The sequence below is a fragment of the Drosophila obscura genome, unplaced genomic scaffold (genome assembly GCF_018151105.1).
Source record: "Drosophila obscura isolate BZ-5 IFL unplaced genomic scaffold, ASM1815110v1 contig_150, whole genome shotgun sequence".
Classification (NCBI taxonomy): Eukaryota; Metazoa; Arthropoda; class Insecta; order Diptera; family Drosophilidae; genus Drosophila; species Drosophila obscura.
Genome location: NW_024542736.1, coordinates 8,833,661 through 8,856,375, shown reverse-complemented (window position 1 = coordinate 8,856,375; position 22,715 = coordinate 8,833,661). Strand labels below are relative to the sequence as shown.

General features: G+C 43.7%; 1 protein-coding gene across 2 annotated transcripts; it reads left to right on the top strand.

Annotated features, from left to right (window-relative positions):
• Positions 1–564: 564 nt before the first annotated feature.
• Positions 565–22,554, top strand: LOC111075926 (tubulin beta chain). 2 transcript variants are annotated; one of them, XM_022369451.2, is made up of 7 exons: positions 565–888; positions 15,844–16,078; positions 16,673–16,902; positions 19,923–20,090; positions 20,246–20,510; positions 21,965–22,287; positions 22,354–22,554. In XM_022369451.2, the coding sequence occupies exons 1-7, from the start codon at positions 832–834 to the stop codon at positions 22,447–22,449; spliced, it is 1,374 nt and encodes a 457-aa protein (XP_022225143.1). In that variant the 5' UTR covers positions 565–831; the 3' UTR covers positions 22,450–22,554. The 2 variants fall into 2 exon arrangements, with proteins under 2 accessions (XP_022225143.1, XP_022225142.1); XM_022369450.2 differs by lacking the exon at positions 19,923–20,090 and adding an exon at positions 19,640–19,807 and having other exon boundaries at positions 566–888.
• Positions 22,555–22,715: the final 161 nt, after the last annotated feature.

Below are 22,715 nucleotides of genomic sequence, written 5' to 3'. Positions count from 1 at the left end.
CTGGCTCAAGGTGAATCGATATGAGGTAAGCACTCGCTCACGCTCTATCGATTTGTCAATGGTTTGGTTTGCCACACCTTCTTTTCAAAACAAGCGAATGTGATGGAGAGGCCTTTTCTGGGATTGAGTCACCCAATATTAATACACTTTGGGTCGGCCTGCCAGTCGACAACATTGCCAACCTACTTTTTTTCTTGAATGTTCTGCCGCTGTTGCCGGCAACACGTCATTTCTGTATGCTTCGTATCAAGGTGTACGAATATTAGGTGAGGTATTTCCGAACCACCCGAGATTATCCATTTTATTTTCCACCCTTCTCTCTTCAATAGTGAGTGCGTTGCATGCTTGCACGATCTAGCACAACATATGAAAATATCATGTGAGCACTCTGTGCAGGGGCCTCACCTAACCTTAATACACCGTGGACTGTGGTTCCGCATCTTCAGCCGGCAGCATTGCCAACTATTTGTTGTGTGCCCCAGCGCTCTCTCTCTCTCTCTCTCTCAACCTCGCTCTCTCTCTACCTATCGCTGGCACTGTACTCTCTGGTCTCTCAACCCGCCCGTTCATTCCGTTTGATTTCTCAAAGTGAACGCGCGCAACGATCGCAAGCAGATCCCGTTTTCGAATTTTGAGCCCAAACAAGCGCTGCTTCACTGCATCCCAAAATCTGACATAAATTTTGGTCTTCCGCGTGTGCGTATTTGTGTGTTTCTGTGTATCTGCATCTGCAAGAGAGAGAGTAATTGATAGTGTGTGCCGCCGTCAATTCAATCGATACAATACAGCACAACCTTTGAGTGTGAGTCACAGTAACAAACAGTCTTCGATATGAGGGAAATCGTACATCTGCAGGCGGGCCAGTGCGGCAATCAGATCGGTTCAAAGGTGCGTATAATTAATATTCAATTAGAGACCGCACACACCTTTCCCTGACTTTTCGGTACGTTTCTAACCTCACATGTTTAATTATAAAACAGAATCGAAAGAGAGAAAGCAGCAAAACGTTCTTGCGCGCGCTCTCTCTGATTTTGTCGCACCCCCCACCCCCTCCGCGCACAAACTCTGGCTCTCGCTCTCTCTGTGTGTGCGCTGTGTCTCTCAGATTTGCAGCTGGGCGGCAATTGAAATAGGGGGCGGGGAGAAAAAGAGAGAGAGAGTTTTGGTGGATTCCGTTAGTTGGAGGAAACTATAAAGTTGCAAAAAAGCATAAAATAAACGAAATGGAACCGCAGCTATAGTGCCAGCTCTAGGGTTTATCTTATCGGTGGAGATACTTTCATACACACATACATGCACAACGTATCAGCATTACGCACAAATTTCACATTTGCTCAGCCTGGGAACAAAATTCTGTCCATATACGACCATAAAAATGCCCATTCAAATCCAAGGCAAACGTGTAGAACGACCTCTGTCAGGTGTAAACAATTAGCAAAGCGGTTTGGATGATGATCTCAACGGCCCATGTTGGAACAAACCATAAGTAGATCAAGCTCAAGTGTAATCTAATCGCAGGAACAAGTTTATTTAAATACAATACGTGTACTGTTTTTTCAAAAGAAAAGCGTTACATGCTGTTCTGGAAGGTATTCTGAAACTTCCACCGAAGGTCTGTCTGTCTGTCTGTCTGTCTCTTTGATGCTTCCCCGTCATTAACTGGTTTATGTGTGTGTTGGTGCCACAACTAACTCGTTTTGGGATAGTTTTTCACGGCATTCCATGTGCCCAATTCTCGAGCTCATTCTCATTGTTAGTACTTGCGAGCCCCCCTCCACAGTTGACTGAATTTACAACAATCAAAACTCATTTACGGGGAAGCAGCTGTCTTTATGAACGAGAGCTGAAAAACTATTCCCTTTGCGTTTTGTCTCATTTGGGAATACTGAAATACTGGAAAAGGTAGCCAATTGCACCTGGCACATGTAATTAAGCCGGCAAGCCGTCAGAAGCGGGTCTTTTATGTAGTATCTGTATCTTGCAGCTGATGTATGTATCTGAAACAGTGACGCACACTAAGGCCTACCTGTGCGTGTCATATCACACAGTTGCTCCCGTCTAATCAGTTAACTTGTTTACAAAACTTTAAACATAAGTAGATGTCAATGGCAGTCCGATAACAACCAGAGCCCAAAAATAGCAATTACATACTGTTCTCAGCTATGTCTTGCAACACCCAGGGACTTATGCAGACGGCAGATATGGAACATGGAAGGTCCCAGAGAAGCGTCCCATCCCCAGAGTTCTGTTCCGTTGCGTGGCATGTTCGCAGGCAATTAAAAATGTCAAAATGGAAAGAGTCTTGTAAATCCAAAAACAAAACCGGAGTGAATGCCCATTCTAAGCTAATTCAGCGCATTAACATTCACTCGCTCAATTTGCGGCGCCATGGAAATCCAACAACATAATCATCAAGCAGCAGCAACATGATGGAAAAGCTAGTCGAAGCATTAAATACTCTGGCAGCTTGTACCACAAAATTCATTAAACTGATAACACATTGCACGTTCACACGTGAATGGCAATCGACATTTGTAACTGAAACTAGTTTGCATTAACAGAATGTTAATGTTAATGTTAAGATACATTTTCTATGCTCTGCAAACATTTGCTCGAAACCATAATACCCTCAATCCTCAAGAGTATATACAGAAATAAAAAGAGCAACAACAACCTCTACGCGGGGCAGTCGTTGACGTTTGACACAGTTTTTTTTTGTTCCTGTGTCTTTTCTCTGCATTTCCCAGAGAGCAGTTTTCTCCGCCCGTTTGCATATTTTGTTACGTTTCTCTTTTTTTGTTTTGTTTTGCTTTTTACACGCTTTTCCACTTAAATTTATATGTGTAAAGGCAAAAACACACACACAATACAACACACCACACCACGCACATATTTTAAAGCACTTTTTTGCGTGATTCGTTGAGTTAATTAGGACGCACACTTTACATTGATACAAAAGCCTTTTTGGGACAAAACCCATTGAATTTTATGCACCCGATTACGCCCCCAAAAAAATGCCATAATACTTTGCGACCCTTATGGCGGCGCTTTTGTTGATCTAAAAAATATATGCTATTATTTATAAATATTTATGCAATTTTCTGCTTATCGAAACTTTATAGATTGGCGGCATTACATTTTATAATAATAATAATAGAGAACATATTGTATGTAGTATTTTGTGGGCCATCCCCTATTCATTTTAGTTTTTTACACACACACACACAGAGCGCTGGCGATTTCCCGATTGCCCGAACTTTAATTGAATGTCCTTTTGCTGATTAATTGGCTGTCAGTGTGAATTATTGCTGCAGCCTCAGAATAAACAAATAATAAATTTATGCAAAACTGCCTACGTGGCGCGCATTGAATAGTGAAATTTATGCAGAGCAGCGTAAATGGCCAAAGCGCTTTTTATTTTTTAATGCAAAAATATATTTTTTGCAAAACTAATTGCTTTGCCGATAAAGGACAATGAGCAAACAAACACACACGCACACAAACACAGGGGAGGAAAAAAACGAATTTCAGATTGATTAATGCTTAAATAAATATTTTATTCAACCATGAATTCATCTGCAATTATGTCGAACATACTCGTAAAAACTTTGCCTCACAAGAAATCTAAGGGATGATATTCCTACTCGAAAAAAGGCGCTAGAAATGTAACTCCTTTGTAAAATTAATTCTATAGAAAAAAAGAGCTGTGACATCTAAAATTGGCCATGATATTTCCAAGAAGGTTTGCAAACACAAATAGGATGCGGCATTCCCTTTATTACAATGGGCGCAACAGAGGTCGAAGTGTGTAGGAAAGACCTACCATAAAACTTATGTACTTGTACACCAAAAGATCGTTTCTATTTTTTTTATTAGTGTAGAAATTTATAAGAGAGGCACGAAAAATCGTCAGCATCGAAAATAAATTACAGTAAAATGATTGAGCCATTCTTGCTTCTTTAAGTGTATAAAATACTTCATCTTTCAGGTTTCCAAAACATGTTCCTCAACCTTTTGTTGTCTCCCATTTATATAGACATAAATAGACATTGAGTTTTCATTTAAATTTCATTTTTATGAGAATGCCTTTGAGGCATCTTCCGGTGTGCATCAGAGGCCACTGAAAATTGATCACATATGTATGTATTTGGCATATCCATAGCGAAGGCATTTTTGGCCAAGGATGTTTTGCAGCTTTCTTTTTGGAGCCCTGCAGGCAAATGCGCTCTTCTTCTTCTTTCATTATTTACATAAACCTAATTTTCCCTAAATCATTTTGCGAACAATAACAGGGGAAAATCTATTTACGAGGCATGGGCACATGCCATCTAAAGATGGAGAAAATGTCTGTGGGAGGGAGGGAGGTCGGAAAATGCGGATGAAATTTATAGACGGGGCCAAGAACAGAAGAGCAGAAAAGCAGAAAGAGACCCCAAAGCAGGAGACAATAAAATTAAAGAGTGAAATAAGCCAGGCCAAAGGGAACGTGAAACGGAACCTCAACGTGGCCTCAACGACATGCAAATTCCTTCCCACTCCGATGCATCGTACACGTACACAAATGTGTGTCTGTGTGAGGTTGAATGTCGAACGTAGTAGAAGCCTGCCTCAGGATACATTTGTTTAGCTTATAATGGAAGGGCATGGAGAATGGGGCATGGGGCATGGCATCATCGAGCAGCACCAAAATAATGCACAAAATTGAATTATCGAAAGCGTTGGCGTTGGCGCTGGCTGCCTGGCTGGCTCTGGAAACTATCGTAGCTATAATTTCTTTATGGTTATCCGATATGATGGTGTGGCCAGGGGAGTGAGAGGGAGCTCCTTTGGGGCACGTCATAGGTAATGCGCCCGGTCATATGCAAATGCAATTTTCATGTGGCTGTCGGATGGTTGGGTGGGGGTTGGACTGTAAAAACAAGCAGCTGATAACTTAGTTGGCATCTTTCCGTGCGGGATGCACTCCATCCATCCATCCATTTTTAGAGTGTAATTGCAACCTAGATGCTTGTGGTTATGCCCCTCCCTATTGCACCCAATTAGATTCCCATTCTTGCTGCCACACACACACACACATCAGGCAAATGCACATCGAGGCCAAGCCTTAACCATTCGGCATATGCAGATCGCGTGCCCCACAGAGAACGTCTTAGTCGTGGCTCTCTGCTGAGTGCCGTTGATTAGCAATTGGCCAAAAAACAGGGAACTCCAAAGCAAGGGCATGGTCAGTGGCGTGCAGCAGAGTCGCAAGTAAAAAATATATGTATAAATACCTAAAAAAGGTAAAATAAAAAAAGGTAGAAATATAAAACCATTTTGTTGTTGTTATTCTTTTAGCGAAATATTTTTCAATTTACATAAAAATGCGTTTATGCATACCAAATGAGGTTCCACACACACACACACACAGGAATAGTTACACAGCTGGCTATATGACCGAGTCCTTGCGTTCAAGGTATATTAAATGGGAGGTATGGCAGGGTAGGGCGAGTATTACCTGTGATTGGTGATTTGCATGGGCAAGCAAACTGCTTGCCTTAACTTATATTGGATATACCTTGCTTGCGCCTAGGTGTATGCAATAGAGAAACGGCGTGGGCCGTGGTCGAAGCATGGATCCCAGGGAGGAGGGGCTGGCTGAATGGTTGGCCGTCGCTTCGTTGCACAAACTGATTATGAATAAACAAAAGGGAATTTTTTATGAATATTTTCCACGAACACACAAACACACAGTACCTGTCACAGCCATTGTTGTTGCTGCTGTTGCTGTTGTTGTTTCTGTGGCATGATGGAATATAAAAATTACTTATTTACGTATGTACATATGTATGTATTATTTGCTTCGTTACGATTTTGCTTTGAGCATCATGCAAATCGTTCAACAAAAGGAGAAAAGAAAATCAAACGAAAAAGAAAACAAAAATTAATATTAGGAATAAAACAGAGAAAACAAAAGAGAGAGAGAACAGAGAACTCCTTGAGGTAGTACCACAGCGTGTAGCATGTAGCATGTAGCATGTGTGACATGTCCCTCCCGGCTGCACTTGTGGCTGGGCACACATAAGCCGCTTCGGGTCGGTCCGACAGGTTGACCAGTCTCCCGGCAAATGGCAATTTGTTATTTATTCAACACTTTTAAAAAGCATTCCGCTCTTTTGCTCATTAATTTCTCATGTTGCTCTTAATGCCCAGCCTGTTGCCACTGCTGCAGCCAGCATGCTGCAGCATGCCCCATGCCACACACACTCTGGCAAATGTGCAAATTGCATACTTTTGGGATGAGAGAGGGTGGTATGGCATATGTTTCATTACCATTGTTATTCACAGCAATTGTTTTTTTGCCTGCCCAGCCCTTCCCGGTAATATTTGCACATTTTTTCAATTACTTTGGTAATTTTATATTATTGAAATTGCATGCCACAAATTGTAATTATTGCGCATTACACGAGAGATGCTGCCGCTGCTGCTGCTGCTGCTGCTGTTGCACTCCCTGGCAGATAGCAGATATCCATGAAATATATGTTGCACTCTTGTAATCTCGTATTTACGTACAAATTAATAATACAATTCTCGTATAAAGCCACTTGAAATTCGCATAGCTTTATTCTCGCTTACAATAAAAGTTTCTTTTTTATCCCTCGCTGCCCTACGCGGCGAATTATTTATGCATTTGGATTTGTAGGGCAACAAATTGCTTCCTTGCACAGGGTCCTGCGCCGCCGATAAGCAGCCCCGGCCAACGCGTATCGTGTGGCCAACAGTTATTCGACAAAAACGGTAGTAAATTTATTGCAAACCAAAACATAATTAAGCCAGAAAATAAAAAGAAAAACACTCGCAAAAATACAAAAAAAAATTATCTAGATTGGCTTTAGCCGCTCGCATTCTGTTTTCGATTATAATTCTATTGTATTTCCATGCGTTTCATTCGCTGTGTTATTTCTGCAAATTGCGTTGACTAATTGTGCAGACAAATACACGAAAATGCGAAACGGTTTGCCTAAATAAATACGGGTGGGATTTTGGGAGGGAAAGTAGACGAGTGATTTGGAATTTTAAATACCCTAAAATATCACAGCGCTAACACATTCGTGGTTGCTGGCGGTTCCACTGGCTTCTTCCACACAATTTATTTGTATTTTTTAGAACTCATTCCACATCCCAGAAGTGGCATAGAAAATGAACCAAATGCCCAACAAATGCGAATTGGAAACCTCATTAAAAACCAATGTGGTCAAAATATTTATCATTTATTTGTGTGTGTGTGTGTGTGTCTTTGAGAGATTAGCATCGGTTTTATAATTTATGGCAGGTATAAAGTGAGGGGATGGGGAGAAAGGGGGAAAGTGGAAAATGATTCGTTGAAAAGAAATCGGAAACCCGTCGAAACAAAACCACAAATAAGCGAATAACTTTGCCAAAATTGTGAACTGGTGAATGGGCTGGCGGAGAATCAACAATCGCATTCCGCGCACTGCCTAATGATTGCCAAATTCTGCAAATATAAATGAATATGTATGCGCCGCATGCACATACGACTCTACTCGTATATCAAAACATAATTTAAATTTGTGGTCTGTCAAGTTGGCGCAAAGCAAATTAATCAAAAATATTTTCCCAAGCTCAGAGAAGAGCGCTGCAATTATTTTTGTGAGTGTTTTCCAACGATTTCCAATCCAATTATAAACTGGAACCTGAAACATATTAGTTTCGGAATAGCCAATAAAATGAAAGGAGAGGCTGTGCTGCTGCTGCTGCTGCAGCTGCACAACATTTTACACACTGAAGTTTTTTTTCAACTTTCTGTATTTGCATTGCCCATACATATACTCGCATCGCTTGCAGAGTCGTACTGTATTTCATTTCGGGTCTATTTGATAAACAATATTAATTGGATTTTTTATATGTTTTTATTCGCACATAAATTACTTGCCATTTTGCCTCCAAATGCCAATTAAAAAAACCAACATCCGATGGGGAAAACGACACACAAAAAACCAACAGGCAGGCGCAGGCAGCTTGCCCATCAAAATGGTCAAAGGGAAATTCACGCTTGGCCGTTATAAAAATTAATTTCAATGTGGAATCATAAAAATTGTTATAGGATATATTCCATTACCCAGCAAATGGCCAAGTTTTATCAGCAAATGCAGTCGCAGCTACAGATACAGAATGTTTCCAAATTGATTAATAGAGCGAAAGTTTGTTCAGTTCTTTATCCGTGCGTGGGTTTTTTTTTTTTTCGTTTTTACACTGTGTTCTGTACACTGCATTTCAGTAATCATTAAATGCCCAACAAATATTTGAGCGCAGATCATAAAAAGCGTGAATTATTTTGATACTAAAGTGGCGGCAGCGGCACTTCACTTGAGAAAACGTACAGCAAAAAAGTGTAATGCTATTATTGTCATTAATAACACAACAGCGATTCATTTGACCAGCACTTCATAAAGCCAGCAATAAGACCACAATCCATAAAAAATAATGCTGTTTGAGCGGGCAAAAAAATTGCCACATGTGGTGTGGCACAATACATGACAGGTACACACACACACACAACCCAGCCACAAATATTTAAAGTAATTATAGGAAAATGTCTGGGAGAAAGGAAAGGGCAAGCGAGGCATCCATTAAGCTAGAAAGTTGTTGAATTTCGATGTAAATAGGCATTCGAATTTATGCTGCATATTTTGGATTTGGATTTGTGGTTTTGCAATCATTAGCGGATTCTCGGAGGCACAGGCTTAGGATTAGGAAAAGGTACAATTCCTAGAGAAAGAACTGCAAAGGATTAGCCTTTTCCACGAAGAGCTATCACTCGCTTCTTGCTTAACGTTTATTTCTTGTTCCTGGTTTCTGGTTTTGTTTGCCTCAGATGGCCCTGCCCTGAAACGGGTAGATGGGGCAGGTACTTGCCGTTTGATGCCACATGGTGATGCCACATACACACACACATACCTAACGAGTAAGAGGCTCCACTTCCGCCTCCTGACACTGTTTATTTATTCAGCTTTTGGGTGGCAAAGTGTGGAGATACTTTGCAAGGGGCATGAACTTCATATCGCTTACCATATAAATATTATTATTATTATTATTACCCTCTTTGCTTCTGGAGCATCGCTCCAACTCCCCCAACCCAACCCAACCCCCATCCAAAAAATGATAAAGTGCAAGTCGAAAGTCGTTTATATGCATACGCCAGTCGTAAAGCATATGTCCGTGCAAAAGGGGGCTGTGGTGAATGTGGGTATATGGCCATTAGCAAATATTTTGGCAACCCTTCAGAGCTACCGCCAACCAGCAGCACTCCTGCAACAACACTTGACAATATGAGGGATCGATTTAGTATCTCGAAGATATGTATTTTTGCCACTAGCTCCAAACAGGTCATAGATCGAAATCATCATCATCAGGAGGAGGCATCATTACGACACCTGGGCACAAATCAAAACTGTTTGCCCTCCGCTCTGGCCGGAGAGTAGCAAACAATCGAAACCACGCAAAACCCAGACTATACACACACACAGACAGACAGATACAACGCATAGATGCAGATACACATGCACAGAAAGAGAGAGGGAGATGGAGAGAGACATATACACCATATGCACATTAGTTAAGTCAATAGGTAGGCAGGTCTCTCAGACCGGACCAACGAAATATACAATAAATATTTACATATCTAAATCGACAATTATTGAAATCTCAATTGAAATTGTTTGAGAGCCACAGCCAGCTGCGTGTGTGTGTGTGTTAAATGAAGCCATACCTAGATGCAGATACATTTATATATATATATATATATAATCATGTAGCATGGGGAAAAAGCAATACATTGACAGCAAATTACGAATGCGGGAGGAGCGAAACCACAGAGGCGACAGATGCCATCATATGGTTAACCCCCAAAAGCAATTGTTTCCATATTTACCCATAACCGAGGGTAGGCATAGGAGCTTTCACCGCTGTTGTACCTGTATAATGTGAAACAATTAATGTTGAAAATATTTGTACGAGCATAAGCATTTCAGAGAATTCTGAGATGTACTCGAATCTGTAGAAGTATCTAAAAGGATAATATCGAATCTTCTGCCTGATTTCTGTTTGTTCAATCGATTGAGCTGAACTTCTCTGTCAGCCCCGCTGCATCACGGGGCCAACTGTGCGTATGAGTTATGCGTATTTTAATTATAAGCTATTTGATGTTGCACTTAGGCTGCGTCATCGTTGTCCTTGCATCCAGACACGCGTAAGCATATGTCCATGTCCATGTATATGTATATGACCACACAATAAGCCGAAAGCCGAATGACCAATACTAATGAACAAATATTTGCATATCCCAGGAGCTCTAGACAAGAGTCTTTAGCCAAGAGCCAGGCAGCTTCAGCAGTCCCACCTCCTCATATATGTTGATTAAATTAGTTAGAGCCTGCCATAATATCTTGAATTTACCAAATGAGCGAATAGCCCATACTCACTTTAATGCTCCACACATGCAACCCAAAAAAAAACCATTGAAAATTGTTCAATAAAAACATAAAGAGGGATTGAGCGTAAGAGAAACGAGGCGCCCGCCACGCACTGATAATGACAATTAGTGGCCACATTTAAATTGATGCACTTGACGATAAATGCAATTGCAAATGGAGCTGCAGCATGCCAGATACAAAGGGTAATTTACACAAACGCACACACACACGCCGGACACACAGTCCACACACACAACCCAACAGAGAAAAAATGTGAATTTTTCTGGCGTTTACCGAACTCTCATACGTGCCGCACGATTCGCAAAACTTTTGCACGGATAGAGCCATAAATTGCAGGCTGCACTCCCAATTGCTTCATTGCGCTGGAAAGGCCTACGTGAGAGTCTAATTATGTTCTCTGGACACCCCCCCCCCCCCTCACACCACCACACCAAAATGTATGCTATATCCTTTAGCCCCTAAAAGCAGGCTATAGCCATGGCATTCGCACTGTTTTATGGCCCTAAACGGTGCTGACCAATAAAGACAACATGGCCGAGCGGGTTATAACTGTCGAACTGTCGATAAGATCCTTTTAGTGTTATTACAAAAAATATGCTTACAGCAGGCTCCTCCTCCCCTCCTCTGCCGATCTACAACCAAGGGGGTTGGGGGTTGAATCTCCTCCTACCATTAAACGTAGTTTGGGGTACAATTCGTTATTTTTGCCGCCTGACGCTCACATAAATTGCATTTTTGAGCAGTCCAGTGGAGACGGATGGAGCGCACGCAGATGGAGCTGTTGTATCCGAAGTCGGGGAGGGGTGGGAAGGGATTGGAGGATTACTTTTTTCCCTGTTTTGTTTCTTTTTGTTGCTCTCAAAATGGTTTATGGCCCCGTCGACTGTCAAGTGTCATCCATCGATGTGCGGCCGTTAAGTTTCAAGCGTGGAGTGTGTGTTATTTGAACATTTTCATTCCTTTTTTTATGGCGCTGACAAGGGTTTTGGCAGTTGCTCCCCCCGACTCCCAACCCCATACGCGGCCAAAGCTCATTACTCTAATGGATAACCAAAATGCAATTGCCGCCCATCCTCGATGGGAAACACACAAACACACATCCTCCCTATATTCTCATTCAAATAGATTTGTCGTGGAATGGTGCAAAAACTAAAATAAATTAACTCTTTTCGGGCTTTCGGATTTTAAGTGTTTTTGGGTTGCGCAAATCGTCGAGGATTTGTCGCACATTTTGTAAATTGGCAAATGATCGAAATGCGCACGGGAATCGTGTTTATTATTTTATAATTAGTTTAATGCCCGTGGCCCGAAAATTGAATTGAAATTCTAGTTTAACCACGGCTCTGGCCGTGGGCTGGGTGGTCAAGAAGCTAGCCGAGGAAAGGACACACACGTGGACACGTCCCGTATGGTGTGTGTGTGTGTGTGCGTGTGGTGGGTGTATGTGGCATTAAGGCCCAGTAATTGCAAATCCATATGCGGTTTGTATTTTTAATGATTTTTACGCCGCCATGCATTGGCCGAGAATGCGCTGAATGTTAATTAGAAATGAATATTATTATTTTTTACTTTTCGAAACTTATGCCTGCTTAATTATATATTTTAATTGAATTTTAATACTTTTTCTGGAATGTCCGGATCTAAATTATTATTTTTAATTTGTTATTTATTGCTCTATTGGCGGGACAATAATTTAATCTAGCGGAATGGCCAATAATAATATACAGAAAATTAAGTAATAGTATGAAAAAGACATCGTCAGACATTTGCCAAAGAAATCCGCTTTGACTCGTCAAATCCATTCGCCTGGAGACAAACTTGGCCATCATTTAATATTTATTGCTGCCATTGCTTATTATTTATATGAGCCGCGAGGTAGTGGAACATAAAAACATTTGGTATGCAAACGCAGCTCAGCTGCCGAGCTACGAGCTACCAATCCGCTGCCATTTTCTCCCAACGCGCACTTCCGGTGCGACATGCACTTCCGGCGTCTCGGCAACTCGCGTCCTTTCTAGATTGCCCTTTTGTTGCCGGAGGAACTAGAAGCTTGCCGCAATTAATTTATGCAAGTTTTGCCCCCCACTTGACTTTTGTTTCGGGCTTTCATTTTTTTTTTTTTTTTTTTGTGCACACGCTTTGGGAATTTTAATTTTGGATTTCTTTCAAGTCGCAGCCGCCACACATAAAAAGCGGGACGCCACAGAACGGCGCCGCTTTGGTCAACGCACGCAGCTCTTTGTTTACTTTTAATTTGATCATTTCTTCGTCCTTCGTTCTTAGTCTCGCAGTTTCTTTTTCTTCGCTTTTTTTTTCTCTGTGTATTTTTAGCCAGGTTTTCTCTTCTCCTCCTGTTTTGCGCCGGACTTTTTCACATGAACGCAATTTTGTAATTAAGCAATTTTGACCGCAGACCAGCAAAAAGTTTTAAGCAAATGAAGGCAGCGTTAATTGTTTTTTTTTCTTCTTCTCTACATCCACTCCTGACTTTTGGGGATATCTTTTGGTGGGGTTTTTTTTTTTTTAGAAAACTGATGGCCTGTCTCGGGTCTACTTCAACCCACTTCAAAACACTCACACACACACACACACACCCCCGTCCATGTCACAAAGCCAGCGTCAGGGATGACGGGCTGCTAGCTCAAAGAACTTAACAAAAGTTTTCATAAATAAATTATGCCACAGAATAGAATTCAACAAAAAGAAAACGCTTATCGAACACACATTTGAATTTTCCCAGAGGCAACAAGTGGGAACAGTGGGGTGGACATGCGGGTGGCAGGCAAAAGGATTGCCTCCCAATGCAAATCAAAGTTATTGTCAAACGAAAAGTGTCCACCGAAGCGTACAATTGAGTGTCATATTTCGATGCGAAGGGGCCAACAACTTTCCACCAATCGGAAAGTTTTCCTGGCCAGCGATTTTTCTTGTTGTCTTGCTTCTAGTTTTTGGCCAACTTGTTATCATTGTTGCGTGTCTAAGAGCCAATGGAAGAGCAGCACAAACTTTTCAAGTAGCAGCAGCAGCAGAATAAACATTTATGCGGCTCTGGGATTAGCATCCACAGATAAAAGGGCGTGTGTGAGTGTCTGAGTGTGTGTGTGTGGCAGAATGTGCATAAGCTTTGGGGGCACCAGCATTTATGTGCAATCAAGCGTTATCATATATATATTTTTGTTTGGAACTTTTACAACTTTCACCTTGCCCCCCCCCCCCTGGTACCGGCGTACCCCACTTCTGTTCCTCTTTTGTCAGCGCCTTAGCGCAGGATACTTAACTATTTATGGCACAGATGAATGTATGAGTACTCACGAATGTAAACGAGTATTTTTGGAGCGTCAAAGTGCTGCTCGATGGCATGTCACACAGAAAATTGACATAACAAGCCAATGAATAATTTAAGATATTTACGGGAGGTTATTCTTTGGAACGAAACGAAATAAAAATACACCCTTTTCTATATTTTTTCTCATTATTTATTGACCTGTCACTTAGGTTAAGAGATACATATCTTAGAACTTTCAACGGAATATTCGTTTTGCCAGCTCCTCGAAGAATAGATCTTAGAGCTATGGGACTCTTATTGCTCCAATACGCACAAAGCGAATGCTGCCCGAGAATGGTACAAAGAAAACCACATACATGGCGTGTGCATAACGCTGCTCTCCGCTGCTCGTTTCGTGTTTCCCTGATAAAGGATTTTTGTTGTTTTTGGACTGTTTCCCAATTCAAAAAGTCTTCACAGCGCTGTCATAAACTATGCAGAATATACAGCCTGAAATCGAAACATTTCAGTTGATTTTTGTTGGCAGGAACCAGAAATTGTATTAACTTCAGGCGCTTCAGGTGTTTTACATCAAAATTCATATTTTGTAATCAATCTGACTCTGGTCCTGCGGCAGAACCAAGGGGAAAATAAAAGAAAAATAATAATGGCGTATAAAATAAGGACAAATGAAATTCATAGCCATTGGCTATCTCTCCCTGCCGACCGAGCCATCGCGATGGCTGCCTTTAAGTCCATTAAAAATCATTTCGATCAATGGGGAGCACACTCTCGCAGAGGCCAGGCCAGGCCAGGCCGGTCGCACATTGCGATTTTCTCACAATTAGCATTTTTGCCAATGCACCCCCACTGCCACTGCCACTCCCACTCCCACTGCCACTCTGCCACACCCACTCCCAATGCCAGCACCTGTACACTCGTTCACCTGGCCAGAACTGAGGGGTGGCGATGGCGGTGGGAGGAGAGATAGAGGGGCAGAGCGATTGAAACATTTTTAAAAATTTGAAATTCATATGCGCAGCAAACGTGAAATGTTTTGCCAAGCGTATTGTGCAATGAAAAATAAAAGAAAAAGCAAAGCGGGTAACCTGTACAGAAAACACACGAAAAGAAACACACACAAAAAAAAAATTAACATGCGGCAGGCAAGAAAAATTCCTGTGTAAATAAATTTGGAAAGGAAGGAGGCATTGGCGTGGGGGCGGGCGCGGGGCGGAAAGAGAAGTTCCAATATACATACATGTATGTGTTACATATGTGTATGTGTATGTGAAAACACCTAAAAGGATTCAATTATTCCCGCTCGTTACACAACAACAACAGCAGCAGCAAAAATAAAAAATAAAGGGAACAGGAAGCGAGCCCCTGAAAGTATGCAACAGAAATTGCTCACGGCATGTAAAGTGCTCGCTCTGCTCCCTCGATGCAACTCCCAACCATCACTCTTTGCATGTGTGTGTGTGAGTGTGTATTGAGTGTGGGGTATGATATCGTATGCAGCATATGCACGCGCATAAATCGACAACAGATAGGCGAAGTAAGGACACACGGGGGGGCGGACGGGCAAGGGGAGGAACGGGTCTCCACTCTGATGGCGTTGGCAATAAAACCAAGAGCCATGTAAAAAGGACACTCGTATTTATATGCATTGATTGCCAAAGCAATGCAATACAAGCACACGCAGACACAGACACACACACAAGCGAAACGGAACCATTGATTGTAAAATAATATTTCTGTGTGCAAAAATAAAAGAGGCAAAGAAAAAGAAATGAAATTTGCACGAAAATTTCAATGGGCGGGGTGCCGCCGCTCGCTGTCATAAAATAACACGCATACGTCACGTGAGCGAAAGACATGCACACACAGTCCCACGCACACACACAAATACATATGCAAATATTTGCATACATCAACCGTTTGGTTTCGTATCGTTTCGTTACCGTTCCATGGGCTTAGGGTTCCATTATTATGAAGCACTTAGATCAATTTTTTGAAACCGAATTTAAACTTTGATTTATTTATGATGATTTTTATTTATTTTTTTATAAATTTTTGTTGCAGTTCTGGGAAATTATCTCCGATGAGCATGGCATCGATCCCAATGGCTACTACCATGGAGAGTCGAAAATGCAGCTGGAGCGCATCGATGTCTACTACAATGAGGCGAGCAGCGGCAAGTATGTGCCACGTGCCATACTGATCGATCTGGAGCCGGGCACCATGGACTCGGTGCGCTCCTCACCGTATGGTCAGCTCTTTCGTCCCGACAACTTTGTCTACGGACAGTCCGGAGCGGGTAAGTCCCGCTGACCCCTGACCCCTGACCCATGACCCAACCCATCAGCTAATGCATTTGCGCTGCACTGCGCATTAATGCGTGGCATGTTCAATGCGTGCCTTGTCGTGCCATGCTTTTGTTTCTACCAGTTGTGGTAAAGACAACGAAAACAGCAGCGGACATTGTGCGGCTTTTGTCATTGCTTTGATAAGTACGAGGACGAGATACCGGCCAGATGACATGATGGGCCAGTCACCATGCGGCCTTGTTATCACAGGCACAGAGCTTATCATTGAGCGGATGGGGTGGCCAGGCCAGGCTAGACCAGTCCAGGCCGCTTGATTGTTTTCCCTGTTCGTTGACGTTGGTCAATTGCCTCGGGCAGTGCGTTGCTCCTACCCCTCATCCTGCTCCTGTTGCCTGTTGCCTGTACTGATGATAATTGCAATTATGAAATGGCCTGCGGATGACAATGAAAATTAATTTTCCACATGTCCAGCTGTGCTATGCGGCTCCTCCGTGTCCCCCTCTCTCTCTGTACATAGATTAAACAAGTAATTGTGAATGGCCTCCTGTTAATATACCTTTTGCTCCTCCTTCCTATCATTGCAGGCAACAACTGGGCCAAGGGCCACTACACAGAGGGAGCCGAACTGATCGACTCTGTGCTGGAGGTGGTGCGCAAGGAGTCCGAGGGCTGTGATTGCCTGCAGGGCTTCCAGCTGGCCCACTCTTTGGGCGGCGGCACTGGCTCTGGCCTGGGCACGCTGCTTATCTCCAAGATACGCGAGGAGTATCCGGATCGCATTATGAACACCTTCTCCGTTGTGCCCTCACCGAAGGTAAGTTGTGGGACCGCCCACCGCCCTGCCCCCATGATCCTCAACATCATCCTCATTATGCCCATGACGATTGCAATCCGCTTAGCAAAATCAGCTTACAAATCACGTAGTTTTCGCTTTTGTTTTTGGTTTTGGGGACCACGGTGTCATTGATGTGGGGTACGTAAGCCGAACCGACCCAATCCGCAGACCCGCAAGCGCTTTACACCTGCACGCGTTTTTGGCCAAATTAGCTAGCGAAAGCCGCAACGCACCCGCCCCCGCCCTCGCACCCACAGCCACGTCCGAAAGTATGCCACAACTGTTGTTTTATTTATGCAATTCATACGCCAAATTCAATTGGCGGGCTTTGTGCATGGCCCAGGTTGCGCTCACGGCTTTGTCCAAATAATTCTAATTAATTTGCAGGCAAAATTAGCGCGCCGTCCATCGACCATTGGACCGGCGGCTAAAGCCTAATTGGCAGTGCAGTTTTAATGCAATTTAGTGGCAAGGAAGACCCCTGGACCCGGACCCGAACCTAAACCCAGCCTCAGGGGCCCCTCGTGGGCACTTCGCATCATTTTTGTTATGTTGTTGCTTGCCTTTTTTTGACACGCCTCAATTGTGTGCTTAATTAACCCAGTTGCATATATTGTTACATATAGACACACGTTATATATAGACGTGGCACGTGGTACGCCTTCATTTGCATTATTCGCATTTAATTACATTTTGGACATTTAATTAAATCAATTCAGTGCAAAATTAATTGGCAGGTGGCAGAAACGCACCGCAGGGACTAGACACATTTCACTTTCACTTACAAAAGCAAGCAAAATCATTTCTGAATAAAGGATTATATCTGCTGCAAGCTTGCTGTTAACGGTGCAACTCTTTGGCTCTGGCAGGTTCAGATCTTGGAAAGATATAAAAGCAAATCTGGCATAGAAAATACATAAAAAACTGCCTTGCTGCTTTTCTTTCTTGTTCAATAAAAACCACATAAAATCGTAGTTTATCTACATATTTTTTTAACCCCATATGCAAAGAGTGTTTTGTCATATATATGTAACTTATATTTATGGCTACTATCCCTAGAAGAACCTGTTGGAGTGTTTATTCTAATTTGAGGACTAAAAGGTGACAGAAGGGGGGTGCGTGTGCCTGTGCCCTGTGAGGCGTGAAATTAACATTTGACACAATAAATTTTATGGATTTTTAAGAACGAAACTTACACTTCGAATTTGTGTGTTAAATTTATTACTGTCACGGCTGAATGCCGAACGAACGACAGAACTATTGGGAGGGACGACTGACCAGTCGCTCCCCTGACCCCTTGCCTGCCCTCAACTGCTATAGCCCCAATTCATACTTGCCTTTCCTTTTGGCATGTCGTTATTTATGGGTCGCTGGGCTAACCGCAATGTTTTGGCTTCGGCGGTCATTTTATTGCGGCCCAGCCCGACACATGCCCGTCTGGTCTGTCACTCCATAACGGCCATTATATGTCTGCATGGACACAGCACTGGACATGCAAATACATATATATATATAATATATACTCGTATTATATATTTTTTAATAGTTTTTCATGCGCCATCATCAGTCGTTTTGCAGCCACGCTCTTACGGCAATTTATGCAAATGCAGAGCCAACAAAATTGTATTCAGCAGCGTTAATAAACTGTTCAAACGGACTTCGCTTCCTTTTTCTGGATACGCCACAAATTAAAGGAGCAGCACGGAATTATCCAGGAGTGCTGGTGCCGCTGCTGCTGCTGCTGCTGCATACGCACTCCGTAAATCCTGCAGCAGATTCTGCCCAGATATTTGGCTATAAAATGTTGAACGCATATGCCCGAGCATAACTCATTAGTATTAACTGTATGTGTGTACGTGTACACACTGTACAGGTGTGTGTGTGTGTGTGTGTGTGTGTGTGTGTATCGTCCACCTTATCACTCTAGGGCTGTGCCTGGCTGGGGACCATTAAATAATTGCCACAATTTATGTGTACACACATTTCGCATACAGCCCCAAAACTGAGACTCGAACTGAAGTTTGTCGCATGCCACACCACACCACACCCCATAACCCCATCCCATAACCCCTGCCCCTCTCCCCACCCACAGAGCAATGCATCTTGCCCGAGCAAATATAGAGGGCAAAGCAAAGATTATACATAATTTTCAATTTGCAGCACACACACACAGGGGGGTGGAGTGATTGTAGATGTTTGTGCAACATGCAACTGCATTTATGCAACAACTCGGTACGTGAGTGCCGCTCCAGGCCCGACACAGGCTCACAGAATACTATAGGGCTCTCTAATGCTGTGGCAGTGCATTCGAATTGCAGCCGCCTATTGGTTGGGAATGCATTTTTCATGTCGCATGTCCAAAAGCAAATTGCTCGAAATTCCGAATTTGGATTTCGGCCCCAAAGAAAATAGCAATCAGATGGCCGGAGTGGCTCATCTTTGACAACATCCAACCGAGTACATGGCCTAAAGGCACTTGTCAAAGCCATTTGCCAGAGACTCATCATTCATTTGCGCTCACACCTGTCGACCCCGGATTGAGATTTGAGCCCAAGACTCGAGCGAAATCTTTGCCACAAACGAAGAGCACCAAAGACACGCATTTTATCCTCATTTGTCAATCAAAAGAAAAAACATTAAAAAGCGTTTGCTAATTAACATAATTTATTTGCCTTCTTTTATTGCATGTTTTGCCTAACCAACAACAATCAATCAGGTATCCGATACTGTGGTGGAGCCCTACAATGCAACGCTCTCCATCCATCAGCTGGTGGAGAACACAGACGAGACCTTCTGCATTGACAACGAGGCGCTCTATGACATCTGCTTCCGCACGCTGAAGCTCACGTCGCCCACCTACGGGGATCTGAATCATTTGGTTTCTGTAAGTGCAATTCGTTGAACAAACCATTCTAATGCGTGTGTTTTTGTTTGTTCAATCCACCCCCACACCCAAACCCCAAACCCAAACCCCTTCGAATGAATGGTGACACATCCAGGTGTCTGAGGTGGTGGTCGAGCCGTACAATGCCACATTGTCGGCGCATCAACTGTGCGTGGACACAGACGAGACATTTTGCATTGACAATGAGGCCTTGTATGACATTTGCTACCAAAGCCTGCGTCTATGCTCGCCCACCTACGAGGATTTGAATCACTTGGTGTCCGTAAGTAGCAGTCCCAAAATGGAGTTACGGAGCCACGAATCGGAAGCACCAGGATCCACGCCATGGACTACAACGTCACAACAACAAATGAAATGATTTTCTAACTGAGATTTTTTATTTCTTTCAACCCCCCCCCCACCAACCCCCACGATCAGGTCACAATGTCTGGCGTTACCACCTGCCTGCGTTTCCCTGGCCAGCTGAACGCTGATCTGCGCAAGCTGGCGGTGAATATGGTACCATTCCCACGTCTGCACTTCTTCATGCCCGGCTTCGCCCCACTGACCGCCAAGGGATCGCAGCAGTATCGCGCCCTCACCGTTGCCGAGCTGACGCAGCAGATGTTCGATGCCAAGAACATGATGACGGCCTGTGATCCCCGACATGGACGCTACCTGACGTGTGCATGCATCTTCCGTGGTAAGTGCCCCACCACCACCACCACCACCATTAAAGCCCCAACTGTTGACGCAACTTCTCCGCGCCCCCAACAGGGGGCGTAGGAATCTACAAAAAGAAAAATAGTTTTTTAACAACAAACCCGAAACACCTTCATGCAAACGCACAGATCCATCCATCTAAACGGGCCACCCCCATGGCCATGGCCATGGCCATGGCGGCTTATCCGTGAAACTTTGTCACTTTGTCAGGGCCAACTGGTGGGCGCACCTGTCCCATGCCCAGGCCATAGGCTGCCGCAGGGCACGTAGGAACAAGAGGCAAAGGAAAAGGCAAAGGCACAACCCGGGCGCAACAGCGACAATTTTATTAGCAAACAGAATGCCTACTTATGGGCGCCACTAAAAATGATTAATGCAACCCGGCCCTGGCGGCTAAAAAGGCTGCAATCCGTCAACGCGCACGTAGCGCAAATTTGTTAGCCTTCCGCGTCCCACCAACAACCACCCCACCACCCACGCATTTTGCATGCATCAGACGGGGAGGGGGAGGGGGTGGGGGTGGGGGTGAGTGTGGTAAGGGTGGCATTTTTTTTGTGTTGTTTCGCGCTAATTTTTAAATTAATAAACTGCTGTGCGGCGCCCAAAAGTATGCCGCATAATATTTCATTTGCTATTCCTTGTGTTCCTCTCGTCCTGGTCTTTAGCTTTAGCTTTGGCTTTGGGATTGGGCTCTGGCTTTGGCTTTGGCTTCTGCCAGTGCCTTTCCTTTTGACTGATGACTCGCAAAACGCGCGTAATTAGAAATTTACTTTCAAGATCCATTGGGGAATTACAACGACCACCGAACACACCCGTCCCCTGACACGGGCCCCAAGCCTAACTAATCATGCTTGAACGTGACTTTGAGGCCTGCACTGGGCGCCTCCCTCTCGCACGATTCTCTGCGTCCACTCAGGCTTCGTCTCCGTCTTCGACTCCGACTGACTGCCAGAAATACTTGCAAAATAATTAATCACAAAAATGTGTTCTTCGGAGAGAAGCAAACAGCGGAAGCAGCAGCAGCAGCAAAAACAAAAATGCCAGCGATGGAATTTAAACAACTTTTTTAGTTACCTCCTGGGACTGTTTGTGTCAAGGTGCCCCCCCGTTACCGTTACCGATCCCTGTCTCTGTCTCTGTCCCTTTTGCGCCTAAAGAGCCGACTCCAACTCCAGCTCCGACCAGGTGGCAAAGTGCGCTGTTAGGACTTAGAATCCGTTTAGTATTTCATATTCAGGGATTTGGGGATTTGGCGCTTTGGCGCTCATCAAAGCAAAACTTGGCTTTTGATGTAAATGCGGGGAGGGTTGGGGAGGGAAGGGAAACACTGCCACTGCCATTGTTTTGGGGAAATTGCGGATGGATTTTGTTTAACCCTCCGATTACAATTACAACATTTTTTTTGTTCACGCTCTACCGCTCAATAATTAACAGGTCCCATGTCCATGAAGGAGGTGGACACGCAAATGCTCAATGTGCAGAGCAAGAACAGCAGCTACTTTGTCGAATGGATACCCAACAATGTGAAGGTGGCCGTCTGCGATATACCACCACGCGGCCTCAAGATGTCCGCCACATTCATTGGCAACTCGACGGCCATTCAGGAGATCTTCAAGCGCATCTCTGAGCAATTCACCGCCATGTTCCGTCGCAAGGCCTTCTTGCATTGGTACACGGGCGAGGGCATGGACGAGATGGAGTTCACTGAGGCGGAGAGCAACATGAACGATCTGATATCCGAGTATCAGCAGTACCAGGTGCGTTTCCATCAATATTACACAACATTCCGCGCCCGTACTTATTCGATTTCATTTCCATTTCAGGAAGCAACAGCCGATGATGAGGTTGAGTTCGATGAGGAGCAGGGCGAGCATGAGGGCTACGAGTCGGAGGTCCTGCAAAACGGCAATGGCGAGTAAGGGACGGACTACTAGCAACCATCATAACTGTTTTTCTGTATACTATTATGTAAATTATTTGACAAGTCCGCACCAGACAAAGGCTTCAAATAAATACCTAGTAAATATATAGTACATTTTATTTACTGGCTGGCTTCACACTGCATTTACTTGGCAGTCGTTGCCATGAGAAATTTCCTTGCAGGATTCGTATGCACAATGCATAAAACGAGGCAGGCTTCAAGTATATGCTAGGCAAAAGAATTAGCCAGTTTTCGAACTTTATT